This window comes from Eptatretus burgeri, chromosome 13 (assembly GCF_056783735.1).
Source record: "Eptatretus burgeri isolate ZD-2024b chromosome 13, Ebu_testis_v1, whole genome shotgun sequence".
Classification (NCBI taxonomy): Eukaryota; Metazoa; Chordata; class Myxini; order Myxiniformes; family Myxinidae; genus Eptatretus; species Eptatretus burgeri.
Window position 1 is genome coordinate 24,035,340 of NC_140973.1, and position 20,202 is coordinate 24,055,541.

At 42.4% G+C, this 20,202-nt stretch overlaps 2 protein-coding genes across 6 annotated transcripts in view; one reads left to right on the top strand and one right to left on the bottom strand.

The window, feature by feature from the left end:
• The window catches only part of LOC147014075 (sushi domain-containing protein 3-like), a 106,159-nt gene extending 92,698 nt beyond the window's left edge, over positions 1–13,461 (bottom strand). Inside the window, exons 1-2 of one of the 4 annotated variants that reach the window (XR_015050633.1) lie at positions 10,206–13,459; positions 9,841–9,938 (exon numbers count right to left, since the gene is read on the bottom strand). Coding sequence is in view for 1 of the 4 variants with exons in the window: in XM_085851718.1 (XP_085707844.1) it covers positions 9,841–9,915 (75 nt within the window). In the remaining 3 variants the exon portion in view is untranslated. Of the gene's footprint in view, positions 1–9,840; positions 9,939–10,205 lie in introns of all 4 variants that reach the window. The other 3 variants (XR_015050631.1, XR_015050634.1, XM_085851718.1) reach the window with 3 other exon arrangements.
• Positions 13,462–18,826: 5,365 nt separating this feature from the next.
• Positions 18,827–20,202, top strand: part of LOC147014076 (polycystin family receptor for egg jelly-like) — a 127,840-nt gene continuing 126,464 nt past the window's right edge. For both annotated transcript variants that reach the window (XM_085851700.1, XM_085851702.1), the window contains exon 1: positions 18,827–19,947. In XM_085851700.1, the coding sequence (XP_085707826.1) occupies positions 18,926–19,947 (1,022 nt within the window). In that variant the 5' untranslated portion in view covers positions 18,827–18,925. The remainder of the gene's footprint in view (positions 19,948–20,202) is intronic.

Genomic DNA, 20,202 nt, shown 5'->3' on the forward strand with positions numbered 1-20,202 from the left:
TGGATCCGTAACAATATCTTACTATAATTCACCGTCCGTCCGTCTGTCTGTTCTTAGGTACCGCAAAAACGGCTGAACTGATCGCACCCATTTTTTTGGGTGTGTAATCCTGGGACCCCTTGGAGTAAAATAGGCATTAACATGACCCCCTTGACGGCTCCCGAAGGGACCGGGTGCTTCGAGTACATTCAATACAAGTTTTAAAGACTAGATTACGAAGGAGTTATATAATTGGCTTCCGGAACTCATTTTACATTTCCAGGTAACATAAGAGTAAATTGATCATAAACAGAGATACATATACTGTTAATTGGATTCAATAATAAGCAGCACAATACTTTTGATATTCAGTGTTAAGCAAGTACATGTAAAAGTTCATCATAAATAGCAGCACAAATTAGTTTTACCAAAAGCAGGCACATTAAGCACATTCTATAAACTGCGAGAGTGTGTAAATGTCTAATTGTGCATGTCTCATGTAATTTCACTTCCACAACACTCTATGGCCCAATCTATGAGGGTGTTTACAGTGTATTGCAACAATACGTGTTTTGGGGGGTTTTTTTTCCTTGACGATTAGTCACTGCACACATTATATCCTGGCTAAAATATTGTTGCGGTTCTCGGAACCGCATACATCCAACAGATAGTGGTCCCAAGACAGTTATTCCATTATTATACGCGGATAGTCCCTTTCCTTATGTTTAGTGGGACAACAAAGGGGGGCATTGCGATGATCTAAGAGCTGGGTTTGCTTAAATCATTTTCTTCTTCATTTCGTCCCTACTCTTCTTTTCATCTGATTATTCCTGAGGTAAATCAGCCACTTGCACCTTCGCTGTGAGGTGGGCCCTCATGGAGGCCAGCGCATGCGGCGCCGCTGTGAGGAAACTGCTGCACAGAGGCCTCATTCCCGGGCGAGCCCTAAACCCAACGTGTGCAGCGAGTCATATAGTGCACTTGGCAGTGCGGGATTATCGACTCGAGTTTCTGATGATCTGGGGAAGATTGCCGGTTGCATTAAAAGGCGTACGAATGAATACCTCTTAAGAGACTGCACGAATGGTGTTTTTCACAACACAGGAAACACAGCCAGCACGACGCCCACACTACAGGAAACGCGTACGGAGGCCGATAAAGACGACTCCACGCCATGTTGGGCGGGATACGAATGTGCGGAGTAGAAGTGGCTTGTTCGTTTTCAACCTCAATATCCGACGCATATTGGTGCTCGCCCTGCGCACATGCTAGCGGAGTCGGTGAACGCGAGCGCTGGCCACGTTCGTAATGGCCAAACCGCACATGCTGTATGGAATGTGCTCGAAGGCAGACATGTACGCCGCTCGTGACACATGCATGGATTTATCCATAACGATGTACCTTTGGCCCACGCTGGCAGCAGCAGATTCTCCACAGATGGTGGACATCTTGTCTCTATGGCCAGCAAAGCTGTGATTGAGCCAGGGAATGCATCGTGCGGGCCACGTTGGTGCGTGGAGCGGGCGCGTTGATCGGCGCTGGTCGGGCGCCCGAACGGGCATGCGGAACCCTCGGCCTGTTGCCAGGGCACAGCCCAGGGGTTTTTGCAGGACGATTCGCGTGTCAATTTTGGTGTGGGCGATTCATGTCATGTCATGGGGTCGGAGCGGAATATTGCCGCTGTCTGAGATGGCCTTGCTGGAAACGAAGTGAGGCGGTTCCCGGCCAAAGTTGGCGGGCCATGTGAGGGGTCGGGGCCAATTGGAGCGCCCGATTCAGGTGATGACGTTTTGCTTTGGGGTGGCCCCTCCCCCCACGCTGCAAGTCCTCTAAAGGTCAGAGCAGTCCCTCCGCCTCTCTTCTCGCTTTTCTCTTTCGCTTGCTTGATCTGGCCTTGCCCTCGTCTCTCGGCACGAACCGCCTCCTGCTGTCTGGACTCCACCTCCTCATCTCCGCCCACATGACGTCGACCCCACCCACCTACCTGGTCCCACCTTCCACTCCGTCCTCGCACTCTGCCCCTTCTCCACTCAAGCCCCTCCTTCCCGAACACGGTCTCCACACACTCCGCTGAAGCCAGAGACGGCGCGCCCACTGTCGGGTACCGCACCACGGAGCAGACAAAGCATGTCTGTGTGTGTGCGTGTGTGTGTGTGTCCTGGCACCCGTCTGCTTAAGTAAGACTGCAGAAGATAGTTATTGTTATTATTGTTATTATTTTCACGTTAAGTCTGCTCTGTGTTCCCTTTTTTAAGTTGCTTGTTTATTTGCTGCACTACACCTCTCTCCCCTATCTCTGCACAACAGACCACAATAAATCCTGATCGTACCACATACCATTCCTCGCCTATTGTAAATGAATAATGATTAGGAATGTTCCCTGCTCGTCTTTGTGGTTTCTTTCATTGATCCAGCATGGTCCGAAATCCTAGCTTAGCCGGGACTTTATTCCCAACGATCCGTTCCTTTTAGCCGGTACGTCCTTGGCAGTATCACTCGGCTGCATCCGATCCGGTAAAGTGATCCGGTCCGGTAGAGTGATCCGGTTCGGACAAGGTGTACCGAGGGCATGTTCCCCGGTAATGAAACCACATGATTAATTAGGTAACCCGATTAACCCATAGACGGGAGGACCCTAGGTCACACGGTCGAGTTATTGGCGTCCACGGTCGGTTAAGCGACCCGCCGCGTCACGGAATTATGTGTGTGCGATGGCCTACAATTCTGGGGAGTCTGGTGGGAACCGAGATAGCTTCCCCCACCCAGTGGTCTCCTCACCCGACCCCCGGACTGCAACAATATTTACCTTAGAACATTTCCCCTCTGTGATATTCGCTTTTGCCTAAAATCACCATGCAGGACATCCAGATAGGCCATAAACAAGTCCATGATATCTGTACAAGAATCGTCAGCCATGGCAGCAGCAAGAGTTTCATGGCAAGTGGTCATATGAATGTTGTATAGTGTCTGTCTGGTGTTGTCCATCTTTTGAGTATCTGCAGGATGATGTGATTCCAATCAATCCTGGAACCCCTTCCACGCACGCCACATCAATGCTTCATATGTCAGCTTGTGGGATCGAACAGAGTGGTTGTATTGTTTGCCTTCCAATACCTTGTTGATGGATCCCTTGGCAATTACACCAGATTCGACAGATTATGATGTACTGCATTTTTGAACATTTTCCCGATGTTGGGCATAAAGTTACAGATGGTATGGAAATTGCCCATCATGAGCACAATTATTCCAAGCTATTTCAGTTGTCTTAGCAAACATAGTTTGATCAAGTACCACTGCAATGTTCTCAAGATGGAGTGATGACATGATGTTCAAAGCATTGCAGATAATTTGTTGTGCTGTTGGCATTTCTGTTGTGGGTGCATTTATCGAGAGCAGATAGCCTACAACATCATCCAAAAATACGCAATTTGATGTTTTTCTGATGGTTTTTTGACCGCAATACATTTGGTCGTTACTTATCCATTCTCAACCAAACTTGACAGAAGGACTAAGGGTCACATCATGGAGGTTGGAGCGACTTCATTTGACCTCCTCCCAGAGGGGGTGTTTCACCTTCAGTGAAGTCCGTGTTAAGATCGCTAATAGTGGCGTTTTTCCAAGGCTGATTCTAATAAAACAAATAACACTCCTTAGCATAATATTAATGTTATTGCAAAACAATATTACTACTAATAATATCTCCTCTCTCCAAGGGATTTTTCCTCCTTGAACAAATGCCGTGTTATCGTGTATAAATAGCTTATCATGGCGTTTTGTGGGGCTTGAAGACAAGGAAGAAGAAGCTGCCTACTAGAAATAAAAATATTACAAACCACAAACACATATGATTACCTTTTTAACAGTCGTTACTGCTGTTTAACACAAACTGAAAGAAATCTGGAGGAATCCCGACATCCTTGAGGCATTCTATGCGTATCATGTCGACCACAGACTAACGGACCCAAGACTTGATCTACTATAATCCATATACCCCAGAAAGGATAATAACATGACCCTTCTTGTCGCTCCCGTAAGGATTGGGTGTAGTAGTGTTTAAAAAGTAACAAATTTAGGCATTTTTCTCGGTGTTTAAAAAATGTTTTCAAGGCAAACATGTATAAAAATGGTTAAAATAAGTATTGACATGCTCCTCATTATATAGTGAACAACATTTGATCAGTACAAATTAAGATTTGACCACCACAATTTGCCATGCAGCCATAGTTTTTAATTCCATGAACATTGCTTTAAAATGGCAGCCATTTTTAAATATGGCGTCAAAATGGCAAAAAGCTACTCTTTTGAAATGTCCATCATTTATTTTCATGGACGTCATACATTGGTGCAAGTAAAAATCATACTGGGAATTCGTCCCTCAACTTGATACTCCAAAATATTTGCACCTGGCTCATGGACTATGAGGAGCCTGCACTGGTCGGCCATGTTGGAAATCTGGTCACTGTTATTATTGTTGCTATTAACTGTTGTTGTAATTGCTGTTGGCTTTAATGTATTTGCAATCAAAAACAATTGCTATACAAAATCAGAAACTTATCTTCAACAGTTATTGTCATCTTCTTTTAGGTTGATTTTCAGGTTTTTGATGAGAGGTCATTGATGATATCATCAATGCCTGATCGTGAAAACTTTGCCAGACCGAGAGAGTGCATGATCTCTTGATGCCAAGAATATGTAACTTCCTTTTTTTCAAAAGCAATACAACCAAAATAACCATAAAGTTAGTACTATTATAGTTAAATGGCCTGAAAATGTTGCCTTAGAAGCAAAAAAATTCAACTTAACCATTTGGGGGGAAAATGAGAAAGCAAAGTGTTTTTCAATGCTATCACTTATTTTGTATCTCTGGGGACCTAGAACTTCAGGAAAATCATTTGGTGAACCTTTGTCCCCTCAAGTGGTACTGATGAGCAATTTTTTTGCTTTTGGCTAATAACCTACTGCTTTAATATTTCAGCCTTAGGCACAGTTCAACAAAGTTATTTAATATAATGACACCATTTTTGTCAAATTTAACCATAAGCTTTTTTTTTTACCTTGAATATGCATTATATCCAAGTTGAAGTTCCACTGCGTTCTATACCATACAGACAAAGGTGAGAACATATTATTGGCATACACATGTAGCTTTGTGCAGAAATGAAATAGGGTTATCAATGTTTTTTTTTTAGCTGAAATGCTAAACTTTCAAAACTCATTTTTAATACGATCTGCATTTTTAATCTGGAAAATGTCGAACCTGATCGCAAGATAAAAGGGTTTGGAGAACTACTTTCCTCAAGGATTGTCTTTAGCCACACCCATTTCCAAAGCAGTGAGTGAGTGAGTCCACACTCGTTCTCAGATCTCCTAAACCCCATCCTTTGGCAAGGAAGGCTCTCAAATGTTAAATAGTCTGTCTTATTCAAATCAAATTATGTAGTATATCACTTTATCATGTCTCTTTCAAAAAGTTATACAAAAAGCAAAAAGCAATTAATCAACTTAATTGTCAAACTTTGAGGTCTGAATAGAGAGGTACCCAGGCAAAAATGCTACAGTTAGAACTATAGTATATTAGAGTTGTACTCTCATATACCACAGTAGTCTGCAGAAAATTACGACAAGAAAGAAATGTTATTTTTACCTAGGGCTAGTACATCACTCGTTTTTGGTGCTAACTTTGCTCTCATTTGCCAGGCACTTGAACAACTAGTTAAATGCAGCACCATGTGTAGGTTGTCCATCATATCCGAAGAAGGCTGTTCACATGAAACATGCAAACTAACTGGTCAATTTCTTTGGACTGTAGTGCAGAAGCTGCTGCCCAGACAGCATTCACCCTCTAAGGTGGTAAACAGTGTAACTTGGTGTCAATGAACCTTTGTGAAGACCAGACCACTTGCTACCCATATTCCAGGCAGAAATTTGAAAATTGCTCAGGGTTCTGGCAATAACTCAGCTACTCTTTGCAAAGGACACTATGCTATCTTTAACGTTTACCGACTTATGCTAGCAGTCATCCTAGGGACGGTGCACACATTGATGAATTGCCCTGCATGTTAAACACCAGGGTGAGAGTTTATAGCTGGGAATTGAGAATCAAACATCGGCCAGACAACTCAGAGGTGAGATGTGCATCTCCAGGCTATCGTGCCAACCAAAAGCAACACGATACCTGACAGCCATTATTGCTTTATAGCTTCAATAACCTACAAGGAAATGTATTGGGACTTACATTTCATGTTGACACAGAGCACAGAAATAAATTGACTACTGAAACAACAACAAAAAGGAGCCAACCACAAATTCTTGAGTTTATGGGTATCACTTTTGCTCATACATATTACCATGCTATCTCAGTTTGATAAACTTGTGTGTGTTCCACTGTGACCTCAAGATAACTACCTTTCATCCATGCTTTGTCTATTTGTATTATTAAGTGTCCCTTTGTTTTGTTTTTGGTGTCTTTACCTCTCAGTCCATCCCATTGCTTGTTGCACCCACTTGAATTCTTGCTGTCACACCATTTCTCCCTCTTGACAAGCACTATGATGTGAGTATTCTATATATTTTCTCTTTGCCTCTGCAAAGGTATCAATTTTTCTTTCTCATATAATTGTTCCCATTTTTTGTCTTATCCTGTTTGCAACGTCTCGGTACGTGTTTGAGGAGTCACCTAGCGCAGCTATCAGGGATAGTTCATTGGTGGCACCGTGGTGGCAGAGTTTCATCCCGTATCATATGGAGGTTCTATTCGGTTTTCCTTTGCCCTCGCGCCTGTTTCTAAAGGAATTGGTTATTTTATATGAACTGGTTGTGCTTTACAAAGATTACATGGTTTGCCTTTGTGAGTTTCAAAGCAAAATATATTTGATAACACCCGATTTCTGAGCCGTTTGCCAGATTGCCGTATTTTCTAAATTACCGAGCCAATTTATTTTCCATCCATCACACGCAGCTGTTTAAAAAGAATCATGTTTGTGATCATCTCCCTGAAATGTCTATATGAATGTAACGTTGTTTTTTCGGTGAAAGCTCCTCAAGGTTTCTTGGTTGTATTCAGTAAGTACTGTAGTCAGTAATCACACTGACTCCAACCTGCCGATTCCCGAAAAATTGCCAATATTGGCCAAGCGTGTGTGTGTGTGTGTTTGTGTGTATTCATATGTGGAAGTTGCTGTTGTTGCCTGATATCTCCACATGTAGGTGGGGTTCATCAGGAGATTGTACATGTGTGTGTGTGTTTGTGTGTATTCACATGTGGAAGTTGCTGTTGTTGCCTGCTATCTCCACATGTGGGTGGGGTTCATCAGGAGATTGTACATGTGTGTGTGTGTGTGTGTTTGTGTGTATTCACATGTGGAAGTTGCTGTTGTTGCCTGATATCTCCACATGTAGGTGGGGTTCATCAGGAGATTGTATGCAAAAAAAAAAAAGACAAAATGCAAAAAAAAAGGCATCATTGTATCTCTTTTGGTTTGGTTGTAATGAAATTTAAAAACTGGAACAGACTTTATGGGCTGCCCTCACTTCGTTCCTATAATCCATGGGAAGTTTACCCAATCGAATTTTTTGAGTAAATCACTAAGTTGGTAAAATCATTTTCTTCTATTCTTTTCTTGAAATGTCAGAGGCGTATAAAAACTCAAAACACTCCTGATTGAACCTTCCAGTTTTGAGCTCTTTCAAGCAGCGCAAGAACAAAAGGATTCCTTTTCTTTTTTTTCCATCGTGGTATGTTTTTTTTTTACCCCAGACTTCTGCTGGTATAAAATAACATCATTATTTACTTTCAATCTACCATATTTAGTGACACCAGGTGGAATATTTTTCAAAACCAGTTATTGAAATAGCCAGGTACGACGTATACTGTAGAACCGTAAACTAAAATACCTGTAAGTACAATTTCAACAATCCTTGTTTTTCTCTCATACAATGGTGTGATGTGATAATATTTCATGATAAGCAAGTAAATGATTTTCTGTTTTGAATTTGAGTATTTGGGATGGCTTGTGTTGAGTATAAACTTATCATGCAAGCAGTGAAAGCAAGTGTTCATGGCTCCTGCGATGTGAGTATATTGTTTGATGAAACTGTTTTAAACAAGGTCCTTTTTCAACATGTCTAGACTGGACCCGCCCTGTGGGAATGGAGTCGAGATTTCTGCCTAATGAGTTGTTCGATGCCAGTTCATCAGATGGAAATGAATTCTCTGCCCACAACGCTCGGCTAAACAACCCACACGGTTACTGGCGTACGGCAGGGGCTGTTGGAGAATTCCTTCATGTAGCATTTAAAAGGGACATAAACCTTACAGGACTTATTATTCAGGGGTCAGCAACGGAGGTGGATCAGGTGCAGCACCTCGATTCGTGCTGGATCACTTCTCTTTCAATCCAGTCCTCGCCTCTTGCTGGAAGCTACACAACGATTCAACTGTCTAATCAGGCAAGTATTCAATCCATAATAACATTCCGTCAGATCTACAAAGTATTGCTCATTCAAATGGCTGTAGGAAGAATGTAATGAGCAGCACGTAACGAAAAAGATAAAAGTCAGAAAAAAAACCCCTTTAAAAATATGAAAAAAACATGTTGGGATGGAATCTCCCAAAAAACAAAAAATGTAGGAATGACACCACGATATGACACATCCCTTTTATGGATTTCCATAATGACATATTTTAACATTATTCCATCTAAATCCCACAGTCAAAAGAAAGACCAATTACTGCATCATCGTCCCAAGAAGGAAGCCAGACATAGCAATACACAAGTACACACACACACACACACACACACACACACACACACACACACACACACACACACACACACACACACACACACACACACACACACACTACTTACAAAAGCTATTTATTTGAAATTATAACCTTAACTTATAAGCAATTGACTGATTTCCCAACTCCCCGGATCATCAGCTGGGCACCGTTTTTCATTGAGGTTTCGATCCTTTCAGCCTAGAACCTCTCCAAACTGCAGATCCACAACCCTGGTCGCAGGTCCACATCAGTAGATTACTCAACATCAATGGACCCACAACCCCAAAGTTGTGTCCAGACAGTCAGTCAACACAGCAATGCAATATCCTTATTCAAACTTATTTAATTATTACTTTTATTTAAAGAATTACTACATATGTTGCTCGTCTTTCAGCTGCGCCCGTTAGGGGTCGCCAAAGCGGATCATCCGTTATGATCCGCATACTGATTTGGCATAGGTTTTACGCCGGATGCCCTTCCTGACGCAACCCTGGTCGCCTCTTATGACACAGGGATAAGGATTGGGTTTCGCCATGATTCTGGGCTGCCCTACACCCTCTCATAGCGCGGCCCAGCGCAGAGCTCCCGTCCTCAAGCGATCCTCCAACCCAAGCCTCCGAGTAGCCGGATTACAGGCGCACGCCACTACGCCCAGTATAAAGAATTACTACATATGAATAACTTTAATTGTACATCAATTTATGTGTTAATATATTAAGCGATAAACACTACCCTGTAGACATGTCCGTTACACAGCACATTAATCCAACCATAGACTCAAGCTGTTATTCAAATATTCAAACTGTCATTAATAACCGATTTTAACATGCTGCACTGCATAACCTAGCAACCACCACGAAATTATATTAATGCTTATTTATAATGTATTTTATCTCATTTATAATCTTCATCAAAGCTCAGGTCAATCGGATGAAAATTGATTATTTTTCAAATTGAAATTGATTTTAGGAGTTTGACCTTGAGTTGAGCTTTTGACCTCAAAAGAGTTGGTTTCCAAATCCAGTGACACAATACTTTCAAGTCAATTGGATGAAAAATGATTTCAGGAATTTTACCTCAAGATGACCTTTGACCTCAAAATCAATAGGCTTCTCAGTTGAGACAACCTCAATGACTTGGTGAAGTTTCATGACGATCGCTGTAGAGTTGTGACCTGTAGGCGATTGACAGACAGACAGAATAACAAAATCAACTGACCAATATACTTGGAAAAAATCTTCAATTTTGCAACGAACAGACAGACAGAGGTGAAAACATAATCTCCTTCACCTTCGATGGTGGAGGTAATTATGGACTTTTTCAAAACATGGGGAATTTTACAAAGCTGAAGTTACCAGTTGAAAAGTAAAATTAGAATGGGCGACAGTTCATGAGTACAAGACCGCAGCAAGCCGGGGCTGATACCAGTCGCTTTCCTCACCTTCAAGTCCATCGGAACATGCCCAATGCCATTTTCGGAGATCACAAAAGCAAGAGGAGACACTTCATCTGTGGTTGGCACTGTGCTCACCGGGCGATCAAATCGGCTGTAAAAACGATTCAGTTTGTTGGCCAATGTGTTGTCGTTGTTCATTTCAACTTCACCTGGTAACCAGTAACTGTGTGAAGACCCTGCCAGAGTTCTTTAGCATTCCCACTCATAATGTTCTCGTCCAGTTTTTCCTGGTACTCACACTTGGCATCTTTGATGGCCTTGTGTAACTCGTACCTGGCTTTCTTGTACTCTGCATTACTTTCTGATCTCAATGCATCTTCCTTAACACAGAGTTTGCTTCGAATTGATTTATCGAACCAGGTTTTTTCCGTTCGAATATACCATCAATATCTTCACTGGGATGCAATTTTCCTGGAAGAATTTGATGTCGTCCAATGTGACGTCAGAGCAATCATCAATGGTAGGTGGTGGTGAACAGCTGTTTTAAAGGCCTGGAGGGAAGAATGGGAATTAATAGAGTGAGGGAGTTTATTCCAAAGGCGGGAAAAAAAAAGAGGAATGAAAGAGTGAAGATGAGCAGTGATTCGTGATTTTGGTAGTTTTACCAGAAGGGGGTTATTTGCGGACCTTGAGCGCCATGCAGAAATGTGGTGGGGACAAACCGCAGAGAGAGCAGAGGGGGGCGAGGCTGGAGAGGAGATGGTAGAAGACAGAAAGACCACCCACCAACCTGCGGTGATTGAGTGAGAGGCCCAAAGACTCAGCTTTATTGCGGAAGATGCCAATGATCCGAAATGCCTTGGTTTCTGCAGCGTGAAGCCGAGAAAGGTGGGAGGCAGGAGCACCAGCCCAGAGGGGAGAGCAGTACTCCATCAGGCTCTGGACAAAAGCTTTGTAAGTGGTCATAAGCTCAGGTGGGCCGAGGAAGGACTTTGCACGATGAAGGATTCTCAGTCGGCGACTGGCTTTGGAGGTGAGGTTTGAAATGTGGCTTTCCCAGGAAAGGTCATGGCAGATAGTGAGACCCAGAAGCTTGAAAGAAAGGACTTCTTCCAGAGGACTGTTGAGAAAGTGGATGGGGGGGGGGTTCTAAACCATCCTTTCGAAGAGACATAGTGAGAGTGTGAGATTTGTCTGGATTGAAAGACATGTTCCACGTGTTGGACCAGTTTGTGATTTTACCCAGATCTGCAGTGAGCGAAGAAGCTGCTGCTTGCCGGTCTGAGGGATGACCGATGGTACGGCAGAGGGTGGAGTCATCAGCAAAGAGATATAGAGGATTTTCCAGAGAGTCGGAGAGATCATTGATGAAAACCAGAAAAAGAACAGGGCCCAGAATGCTACCTTGAGGAACTCCAGCCTGGACAGGAAGAGGGGATGAGAGAACTCCATTTAGGGCCACACGTTGACTGCGACAGGAGAGGAAGTCTGCGAGCCATGAGTGGAGATGGCCTTGGATACCATAGGAAGAGAGTTTGGTGAGCAGGGCAGGGTGTCAGATCATGTCAAAAGCACGTGATATGTCCAGGGATACGGCTCGGATTTCCTGTCTGCCATTGAGGACCTCCATCCATTGTTGGGAGAGCAGAAGCAGCATATCCAGGGGAGAGTGACCGGGTCTGAAACCAAATTGATTATCGGAAATCAGGCCATTGGAGAAGAGGAAGGATTTAATGTCTGAAGCGATAATGGAGTCCATAACATTGCTGATGATTGGGAGAAGGCTGATTGGTCTGTAGTTGCAGGGATCTGTTTTTTGTACCTTTTTATGCAGGGCAGTAATGTTTGCTGATTTCCAAGCAGATGGCAGATGACCTTGGGCAAATGAGAGGGTGAATAGAACAGAGAGAGGGTGAGCAAGAGCAGAAGAGGAAGCTTTGAGGACACGTGGGCTGATGCCGTCTGGACCGGTTGCAGAGTCTGAGTCGAGGTTTGACAGCAAGCTCTCCACCTTGTCAGGAGAAAAGGACACAGAGTCAAGGGACAGTTGGGTGTGACTGGGTAAAGTGGGTAGAGAAAGTGATGGGTTTTGGACACAAGATTTAGCTCCAAACACCGAGTTTAGACATTCAGCTTTTTCATGTGCGGTATCAGCAGTGCGGCCATTTGAGGTAAGGGAGGGGATGGAGGGGGAACATACACCAGAAACAGATTTGATTTGATGCCACCAGGATTTTGAGGAGGGAGAGAGGTTTGAGAGTTCAGACTTGAGATTAAAAAGATGTTGCTTTCTGGCTCTCCTGAGGGTAGATACACACTTGTTCCAAGTTTTATCGAAGGAACTGAGATTGCCCTCAGTTGTGTTTGCTTTCCATGAGGCAAAGGCAAGTTGTTTCAGGACAACTGCCTCGCCACAAGCTTCAGTGAACCAAGGGTGGGAGGAAGGGTAGGACAACTGAAGAAGAGAGGGGATAAATCTGTGCATGAGGGAGAACAAGTTTCTTTGAAAGAATTCCCAGGATGAGTTGATGTTGGAGAAAGTAGCGATAGGAGACCAGTCTATAAGTTTGATGGCTCCTTGGAGACCCTGCCAGTCGGCTTGAGTGAAATGCCAGACTCGACGGCGGTGAGGTGGTTCTCTGATAATATCCAGATAGATGTCCACTTTGATAAGGATCAACGTGTGTCCAATTTGATCCAGAAGAACCGATTGGAGCGTAGGAAGAGCGGCAGATATTGTTCAGGAAATTTGTCAAAATCAGATCCAGAAGAAATGGAGTACCATTGGTTGAGATCCGGGTCGGGAAGTTGACCGATTGAGTCAGTCCCAATGTGTCGCAGAAAGCTTTTGCTGAGGTGCCATGACAGATGAGAGAGGTACCCACACCTAGCCAACTGGCATGATGACAATTGAAGTCGCCACATATGAGGAAGAGAGAGTTTGGATGAGAAGATAGAAGTTGGTCCATGTTTTCGGATAGTGAGGTGTAGATGGAGTCATCACTGTTAGGTGGACGGTACAGTATACATACGAACATGAGGTGGGAGTGGAGGGAAGCCATAGCCAGAGGTATTCCTGGGGATGTGGGGGAGTGAGAGCAGTGCATGGAGAGTGAGGAATAGAGTCTTTGATGAAGAGAGCAACTCCTCCACCAGGATGAGGCTCAGTTCTGTCAAACCGGAGGAGGGAGTAACCAGTGAGAGATACTTGGGAGTCAGACACGTCTTGGGGGAGAAAGGTTTCTGTTAGGCGGATTATGTCTGGTTTGTCAGTGGCAACCTGTATGGAGAGATCTGAAAGGTTTTACCGAAGGCACCAGACATTTGAGGTCCACACTTTTAATGAAGAGGTAGGGGAGGAGGCTTTTGGTGCAGGGGGTGGGGAGGAGGGGGAGGGTAGGATAAGGGACGAGGGGGGAGGTAAAGAGGGTTGATGAAAGAGTGTGGGGGATTGCAGAATAGCTCGGGAGGGGGCTGAATGAGGAGGAGAAAAGGCTCTGTGGTGCTGGGGGAGAGGGGGAACCAATAGAGGGGGAAGAAGGCAGTTGAGGATTTGAGGAGGTGGAGTGAAAAGATTGTGATGAGAGGGCAGTGGAAGGAGGCAGCTTTGTGGATGGGAGCGGGGGCAACTTTGAGATGGATGAGTGAGGGGATGAATGGTGGGAGAAAGGTGAGGGGGAAGTTTTTAAGAGGTGAGAGGGAGGTTTGGAGGGAGAAGAGTCTGATGGTTGCTTTGAGAGTGAGGGGTGAGAGGGGTGAGTTGGCACTGAAGTTGGAAAAAAAAGAATGGTTGATGGAAAGCGAACATTCACAGCAAACTGTTTTTTTTTAAGTTTTATGTCAGAGATGCGATTAAACACGTTTCTTGAGGGATGCAATAAAGGCGAACTCAGGGAATGGAGAGAAGAAACGCTGTTACAGATGGATTTTTTCGGCAAGGAATGAAGGAGAGGTCGAAATGAGAGCAATCTGTTTAAATAGTGGAAGAGTGCATTACGATACAGTAAAGAGTACCAACACGTGTGAAAGAGGAAGATGAAGCATTATAAGATCGTTTTTGTTATTATTATTAATGTTTGAGAGAGATTTCAACAGATTCGGTCATGGAAGTGTTGTAGAAAAAAATCGAGGAAGAAGAAGAAGAGGAAGAGGAGGAAGAAGAAGTGGAAGAGGAGGAAGAAGAAGTGGAAGAGGAGGAAGAAGTGGAAGAGGAGGAAGAAGTGGAAGAGGAGGAAGAGGAGGAAGAAGTGGAAGAGGAAGAAGAGGAAGAGGAAGAAGAAGTGGAAGAGGAAGAAGAAGTGGAAGAGGAGGAAGAAGTGGAAGAGGAGGAAGAAGTGGAAGAGGAGGAAGAAGTGGAAGAGGAGGAAGAAGTGGAAGAGGAATAAGAAGAGATGAAGAAGAAGAAGATTCAGACAAAGGTAGCGTTTTTTTGTTTGTTTTTTTTGGGGATTTAAGATAAGAAATAGAGAGATTAATTGGGAGGGATGGGGGACGTTAGGAAAATGGGGAAGATAGAGATTGAAGATAATGGAGAGAAAAAACAAATAAACACGATCGTACACGGAGGGGAGCGATAGGCCTCAAGCCTCAAGGAAAGGCCTCAAGCACCTGGAAAGACAAGTTCGACGAAATCTCACAAAATAACACGATTTTTGAAACAAAACCGAACTAGGAACACACAGGAACATGTAGGTGAGAAAATAAACAGTTAAAACGGGACAGATAACGACCGGAAACTTAACTTTGAGATCGTCAGCAGAGAGCCGTGAAGGAGACCTGCCGACGCGCCCATGGAGATATGGAGACACTCCAGTGGAGACAAGTTTCCATGGCGACAAGTTTCCATGGAGATACTCCAATCCGTCCTCTCGATAATATTTGGGGTCCTTTGGGGTCACCAATTGTTTTATGGGCTACACCAGGTGGAATCTTTTTCAAAACCCATAATGGGAATACATAAAAAGATTGTGCTGTCCTACTATCGTGTCATTACTACCTTGTTTCGTTGTTTTGGGGGATTCTATCCCAACATGTTTTCCATTTTTTTCAAAACTTTTTTTTGACTTGTTTCTGTTTTTTTTGGGGGGGGCGGAGGGGTGGAGGATGGTGGGGGGGGGGGAATTGTGGATGGTTGTGTAAATAGTATCATAGAGTAAATTGTGATTCAATTATCATGTGGAAATCATGCGTTGAAATACGGTACTTCGGTTTGGACATGCACAGTATCATATTCCAATTAAAATATGCCTGAAATAATCTTGGTAATACAGATGAAACTGCAAGCTTATGTGGATACATCTAATATGCTGTGGCACCACCATTACATTGCACAATAGCAAACAAAAATTCAGGGGCGAACCTGAGCTTGTGTGCAAAGTATGCAAAGTTTACTCCATCATCCCCCATCATTGAAAATACAACCAAGGGGTGATGATAACCACTCTATAACGTTACTGTCAGGGTCTCTGCTGGCAACTGTGGTGTCGTATTCATTGGGACACTCATTATCACATACATCTCAGGCAGTTCTGAGCTCATGCATGGGTTCTTAAAATGCCTTCTTGAGGTTAACGATGGCATCTACTTCTGCTTCATTGACTGTTTTGCATTCACCACAATAGCTCCACTTCACAGGCTGCTGTTTCCCTTTAATGTTGCTTCTTTCTATTTCTGATTTGATAATTTCATTAGCAACTACACATCTGCCATTTTCATGAGTGGGAATGGGAGAGACTCGCTCCGTAGGTTGCTAGGAGTCATAAGAGTAGGGCTCAGAGGAATCAGCATGACACCCATCTCCAAAATCATCTGGTCCTTTAATGTCGAGGCTATTGACTCTTTTTGTGGTCTTGAACAAAGCACCGGAGTGTTCCTGGCACAGTTGCAAGGTTTTGTTGAGCAATCTTTTGCTGCTATTCCTCAGACAGTTTTGATCATTTTGAACCCTTGGCCGATTAAATCATCCAACAGATGGCGTTGTATTTCCTTCGCATGTAGTTTATACATCATGCTTATATACGTGGCTGCCTTTCCTCAAAGCTCGTATTTGCTCCCTATGTTTTGCATAGTAGTTTAAAATCATCATCTCCATCTCCATCTCCATCTCCATCTCCATCTCCATCTCCATCATCCATCTACATCATCCATCATCCATCATTACAAGGTATTTCTGTTGAATCTTCCAATCATTGCTTCCTTTTGAAACCACTTGATTTAGCTCTTGTGATCGTAGCATAATTAATATGAGCTGTTGCCTGTTTTCTCTCAGCATGAGCATCATCACGAGCATGAGAGGTTGTGTTCTTTCTTTCTTGGTTTGGAATATAATTCTGTTTATTCTGGGCCCTTTTACATCGTAAATTATGCATTTTGTAGTACATTGCAAACTGCATTACCTTATCATCCATGGTAGAATTTACGGCAGAGACCTTTATAGCACAGACTGTTATGGCACAGATAGTTACAGTGCAGAGTTTCTCAGTCTGTGCATGTATGTGTACCTGGTCTTTAACTGCTTGTGGTGTATTGTGTTTGTATTTTTCTGTTTCAACAAATAATGTTTTTTTGTTGTGATTCGAGTGCATTATCCAAGAGACAATATCGCTTCCTCCCGTTCGAATCATTGTAATAGCTTCAGCCATTATAGTGCTAGGAAAGAAATTAGAAAGAAGAAGCACAATTCGGTGGTTCAGCCATCCAGCATCTTTGTATTCTGGCATTTTTTTTTATCAGTCCAGGTAGTTATGAAAATTCTCGAGAATAAAAGGTATGCCTTTTAAAGTCTGATGATTTCATTGTATAGTTGCTTTTCAGGATATAATTTGTGCACATTTGATTGGGCAGCCATTTTTACCCTCACCGAAGGAGAGGGTGTTGCATTTGGGTCCGTTTGTTTGTTTGTTTGTCGGCACAAAATTTTTGTGTTTTTCTCCGCAACCCCTTGTCGGATTGAGACAAAAATTTCAACTTTGATGCGACTACTCATATAGAATGTTGTAGTGATAATTATGATGTCATAGGTCACGTAGTGTAGTAGCCATGTTGGAAAAACGGAAAAACTTTGGATCTCTGTATCTCTGAAACCGCTCCAAGGAAAAAAGTTGAAACTTGGCACATAGCAAGTACTCCTCATGGGGAATGAGTGTGATTTTTTTTTTTAAGACATCATAGGTGCCTTTGTTCTGACATCGTAATTGAATATGTAGAATGCTACATCCGATCAGTATGAAAAATTTTGAGGGTCATTTAGGGATAAAATGTTCCACAAATTTTTTTGATGACATCATCGGTGATGTGATTTGGCAGCCATATTGTTTAAAAAATAAAACATTCAAAAAAAATCTTCTTTTCTGAAATGGCTGAACCAGTCATCACTGCCAGCATTTATAAAGTAGCAGTTCTAATTATTTCTGTTATTAATTGTCTTTAATACACCAGTACACAAACGTCACACAAAATACACCACAAAACACACCACACAAAACAAGTCCTGGCAAGGGTCTGCCATCTCTGATTGCTCTTTTTCTTGTTTAATGAGAAAGTCTTGTTTCCCATGTCATCCCTCCTATCTCTCAATGCAATGTTGAATCATAATTTTCATAACATATGGATCACAGTGGTGGAAGACCTGAACATTAATTGGTATACTAGACACCAAAAAATTTTAAAAATCTATATATTTGATTTCATGTTGATAACTAACGATTTGGTGCTCTCTTTGTTGAATATAATGTTAGGAAAAGAACACATGAACAGGCTCTTCCAACTTTTTGAGGCAGCAGGTGTCACCTACAGTCATCTTTTCAACCTGGATCTCTTTAAGTTGCTCTCTCTCTTACGTTGTTTTTGATAGTTCTGTGCATTGGGAATCTTTCTTTGCTCTCATCTGCTATCCTGAGTGGTGTAAAAAGGAAGGTTTTAGCACAACCAAAGTTTTGGCCTTCAACCATAAACAAATTCCACCAGTCATTGCCTGGTCCATCAGGCCATCCTTCAGGAATGCAAGTTATTGGGCAGGGGTTTATCTTCCAATTGGACAATTATCCCAAGAAAAAAACAAAAAAAGGCATTCTGGTGAAACAATATATTGATGATAACTTGGCCTTCATGAATGTAGTACTCTTTTCCATGGCTTGACAAACTCAAAATCTGGATAGGAATTTTATGATGAGAATTTATTGGTTTACAGAGAAACTGATAATGCCAAATGGCATGCCAGCAGCATGGCTGAAATTGTAAGAGTAAAAAGGGATAGATAGGGATGGAAAAAATAAAGGGAGAATCGAAAAAAATATATTTGTAACCTTTAGTATAAACAATTCAAGGAACACAAAAGCAGATATACAAAGATGTATGGAACTTACAAGTTCCATCCATGGAACAGTAATGGAGACGAGAATGTTTTACAATGATTTCACAAACAGTGAAAGCAAGTGGTCATAATTCATCTGATCAGCAGAGTGTAGCTTATGGAGGAGCAAAGCAAGTTCCATTCACAAGCTCTAGAATCTAGACCCAAAACTGGAACCCAGATGATTTTTTTTCAATGTTATTGGTTATTGCATTCGTAACTTAGCAAATATTTTTGTGTTGCTTTATTCTCATCCTCTTTCCCACCGTTGCCCCAACACCTACCTTTTCACCGCCTCCAGGCTGATCTGCAGGGATCAATTGATTCCAATACTCCTGTTCAAATTTTGTTTGGGAAAATACTTCCGACTTCTGACCTGAAGGTTTTTCCAAAAGCCTGGAATAATTGCATTGGTATGCGACTTGAAGTGTTGGCGATGTACCAAAAAATCAATGAAACGTCGATTGATTACATTCCCGCGGACCTTTATGGCTCAGTTCACTTCACACTGTCCAACATGTATTCCACTTTCGCTTGTTACATCATTGATGTTGAGCATGGAATTAACAGATTTGTTATTGGCTTTGAGATATGCCACTATGTTCATCCTGTCAATTCAACATTTTTCAAAGTGATTGAAGAGCAAGAGATGCATTTCTTTTACACCTACTCCATGATGGGCTTGCACAATGTTACGATGAGAGAGCTAACACCGATTTTCAGCAAAAACTATCATCTTATTGTTGATGTGAACACTTATGGTTGTAAACAAATTGATTTGACAATTAACAGTGGAGCGACTTCCATTGACACTGCTGAAAACATTGAGACATCGGAGGATGTCATTCGCATTGCGACACACGAGATGTTTTGCGTGAAACATTTTCTAGCAACTTTCAACTGGAAGGTGACAAGACTGAGCACAGGTGCAACAATATTACCAAATACATTGTCTGCGTACATCAAAATCCCAGGAATCATCTTCAATATCTCCTTATATCGTATTTCAGTGAAAAGCAATTTGAAAGAAATTTCTCCCTCCGTTCTAACATCTAATTACACATATGTAAATATCACTGAACCTCAGCTGGTGATCAAAATCAATGGAGGGTTACAGAAAACCTATGGAGCAGCAAGAGATTTACTCCTAAATGCACTGGAACAATCCTTCGACCCCAATTATAAATATTTGGGGAGCAAAGGGATAGAATTTAGTTGGGTTTGTATGACCAGTGACCCAACGCAGGCAGTTGCTGCACAAAGGACAGTGGCATGTGATGCTTTTGACAGAAGTGGCTTGGGCACCATAAGCAAAGACTTCTTGGTTCCTGGACATGTTTTGGAAGTAACTGTAACTGGTAAAAAAGGAAGGCGGCATTCCTCAAACACGCAGATCATCACATTGATTGATGGAGCATCACCAAGTATTTATATCAAGTGAGTCTAAACTAACTATGGTTTTCAGCTTTCTTCATCGAGACGTAAAACAATGGTTGTGTAACATTGGTTGTGTGCAGATCATGTGATTTTACTCAGATTTTCTGAAACTGCTGATCTGCTTCTGCACCTTTTAATTTTTTTTTGTATTCTTGACATTTTCTCTAACTCATCTGATTGTTATTCCTTCATTATATAGTCAACCAAGCTGGCTTCCCCTGCCCCATTGGCTTTGCTTTTTCACTTACTTTAAAC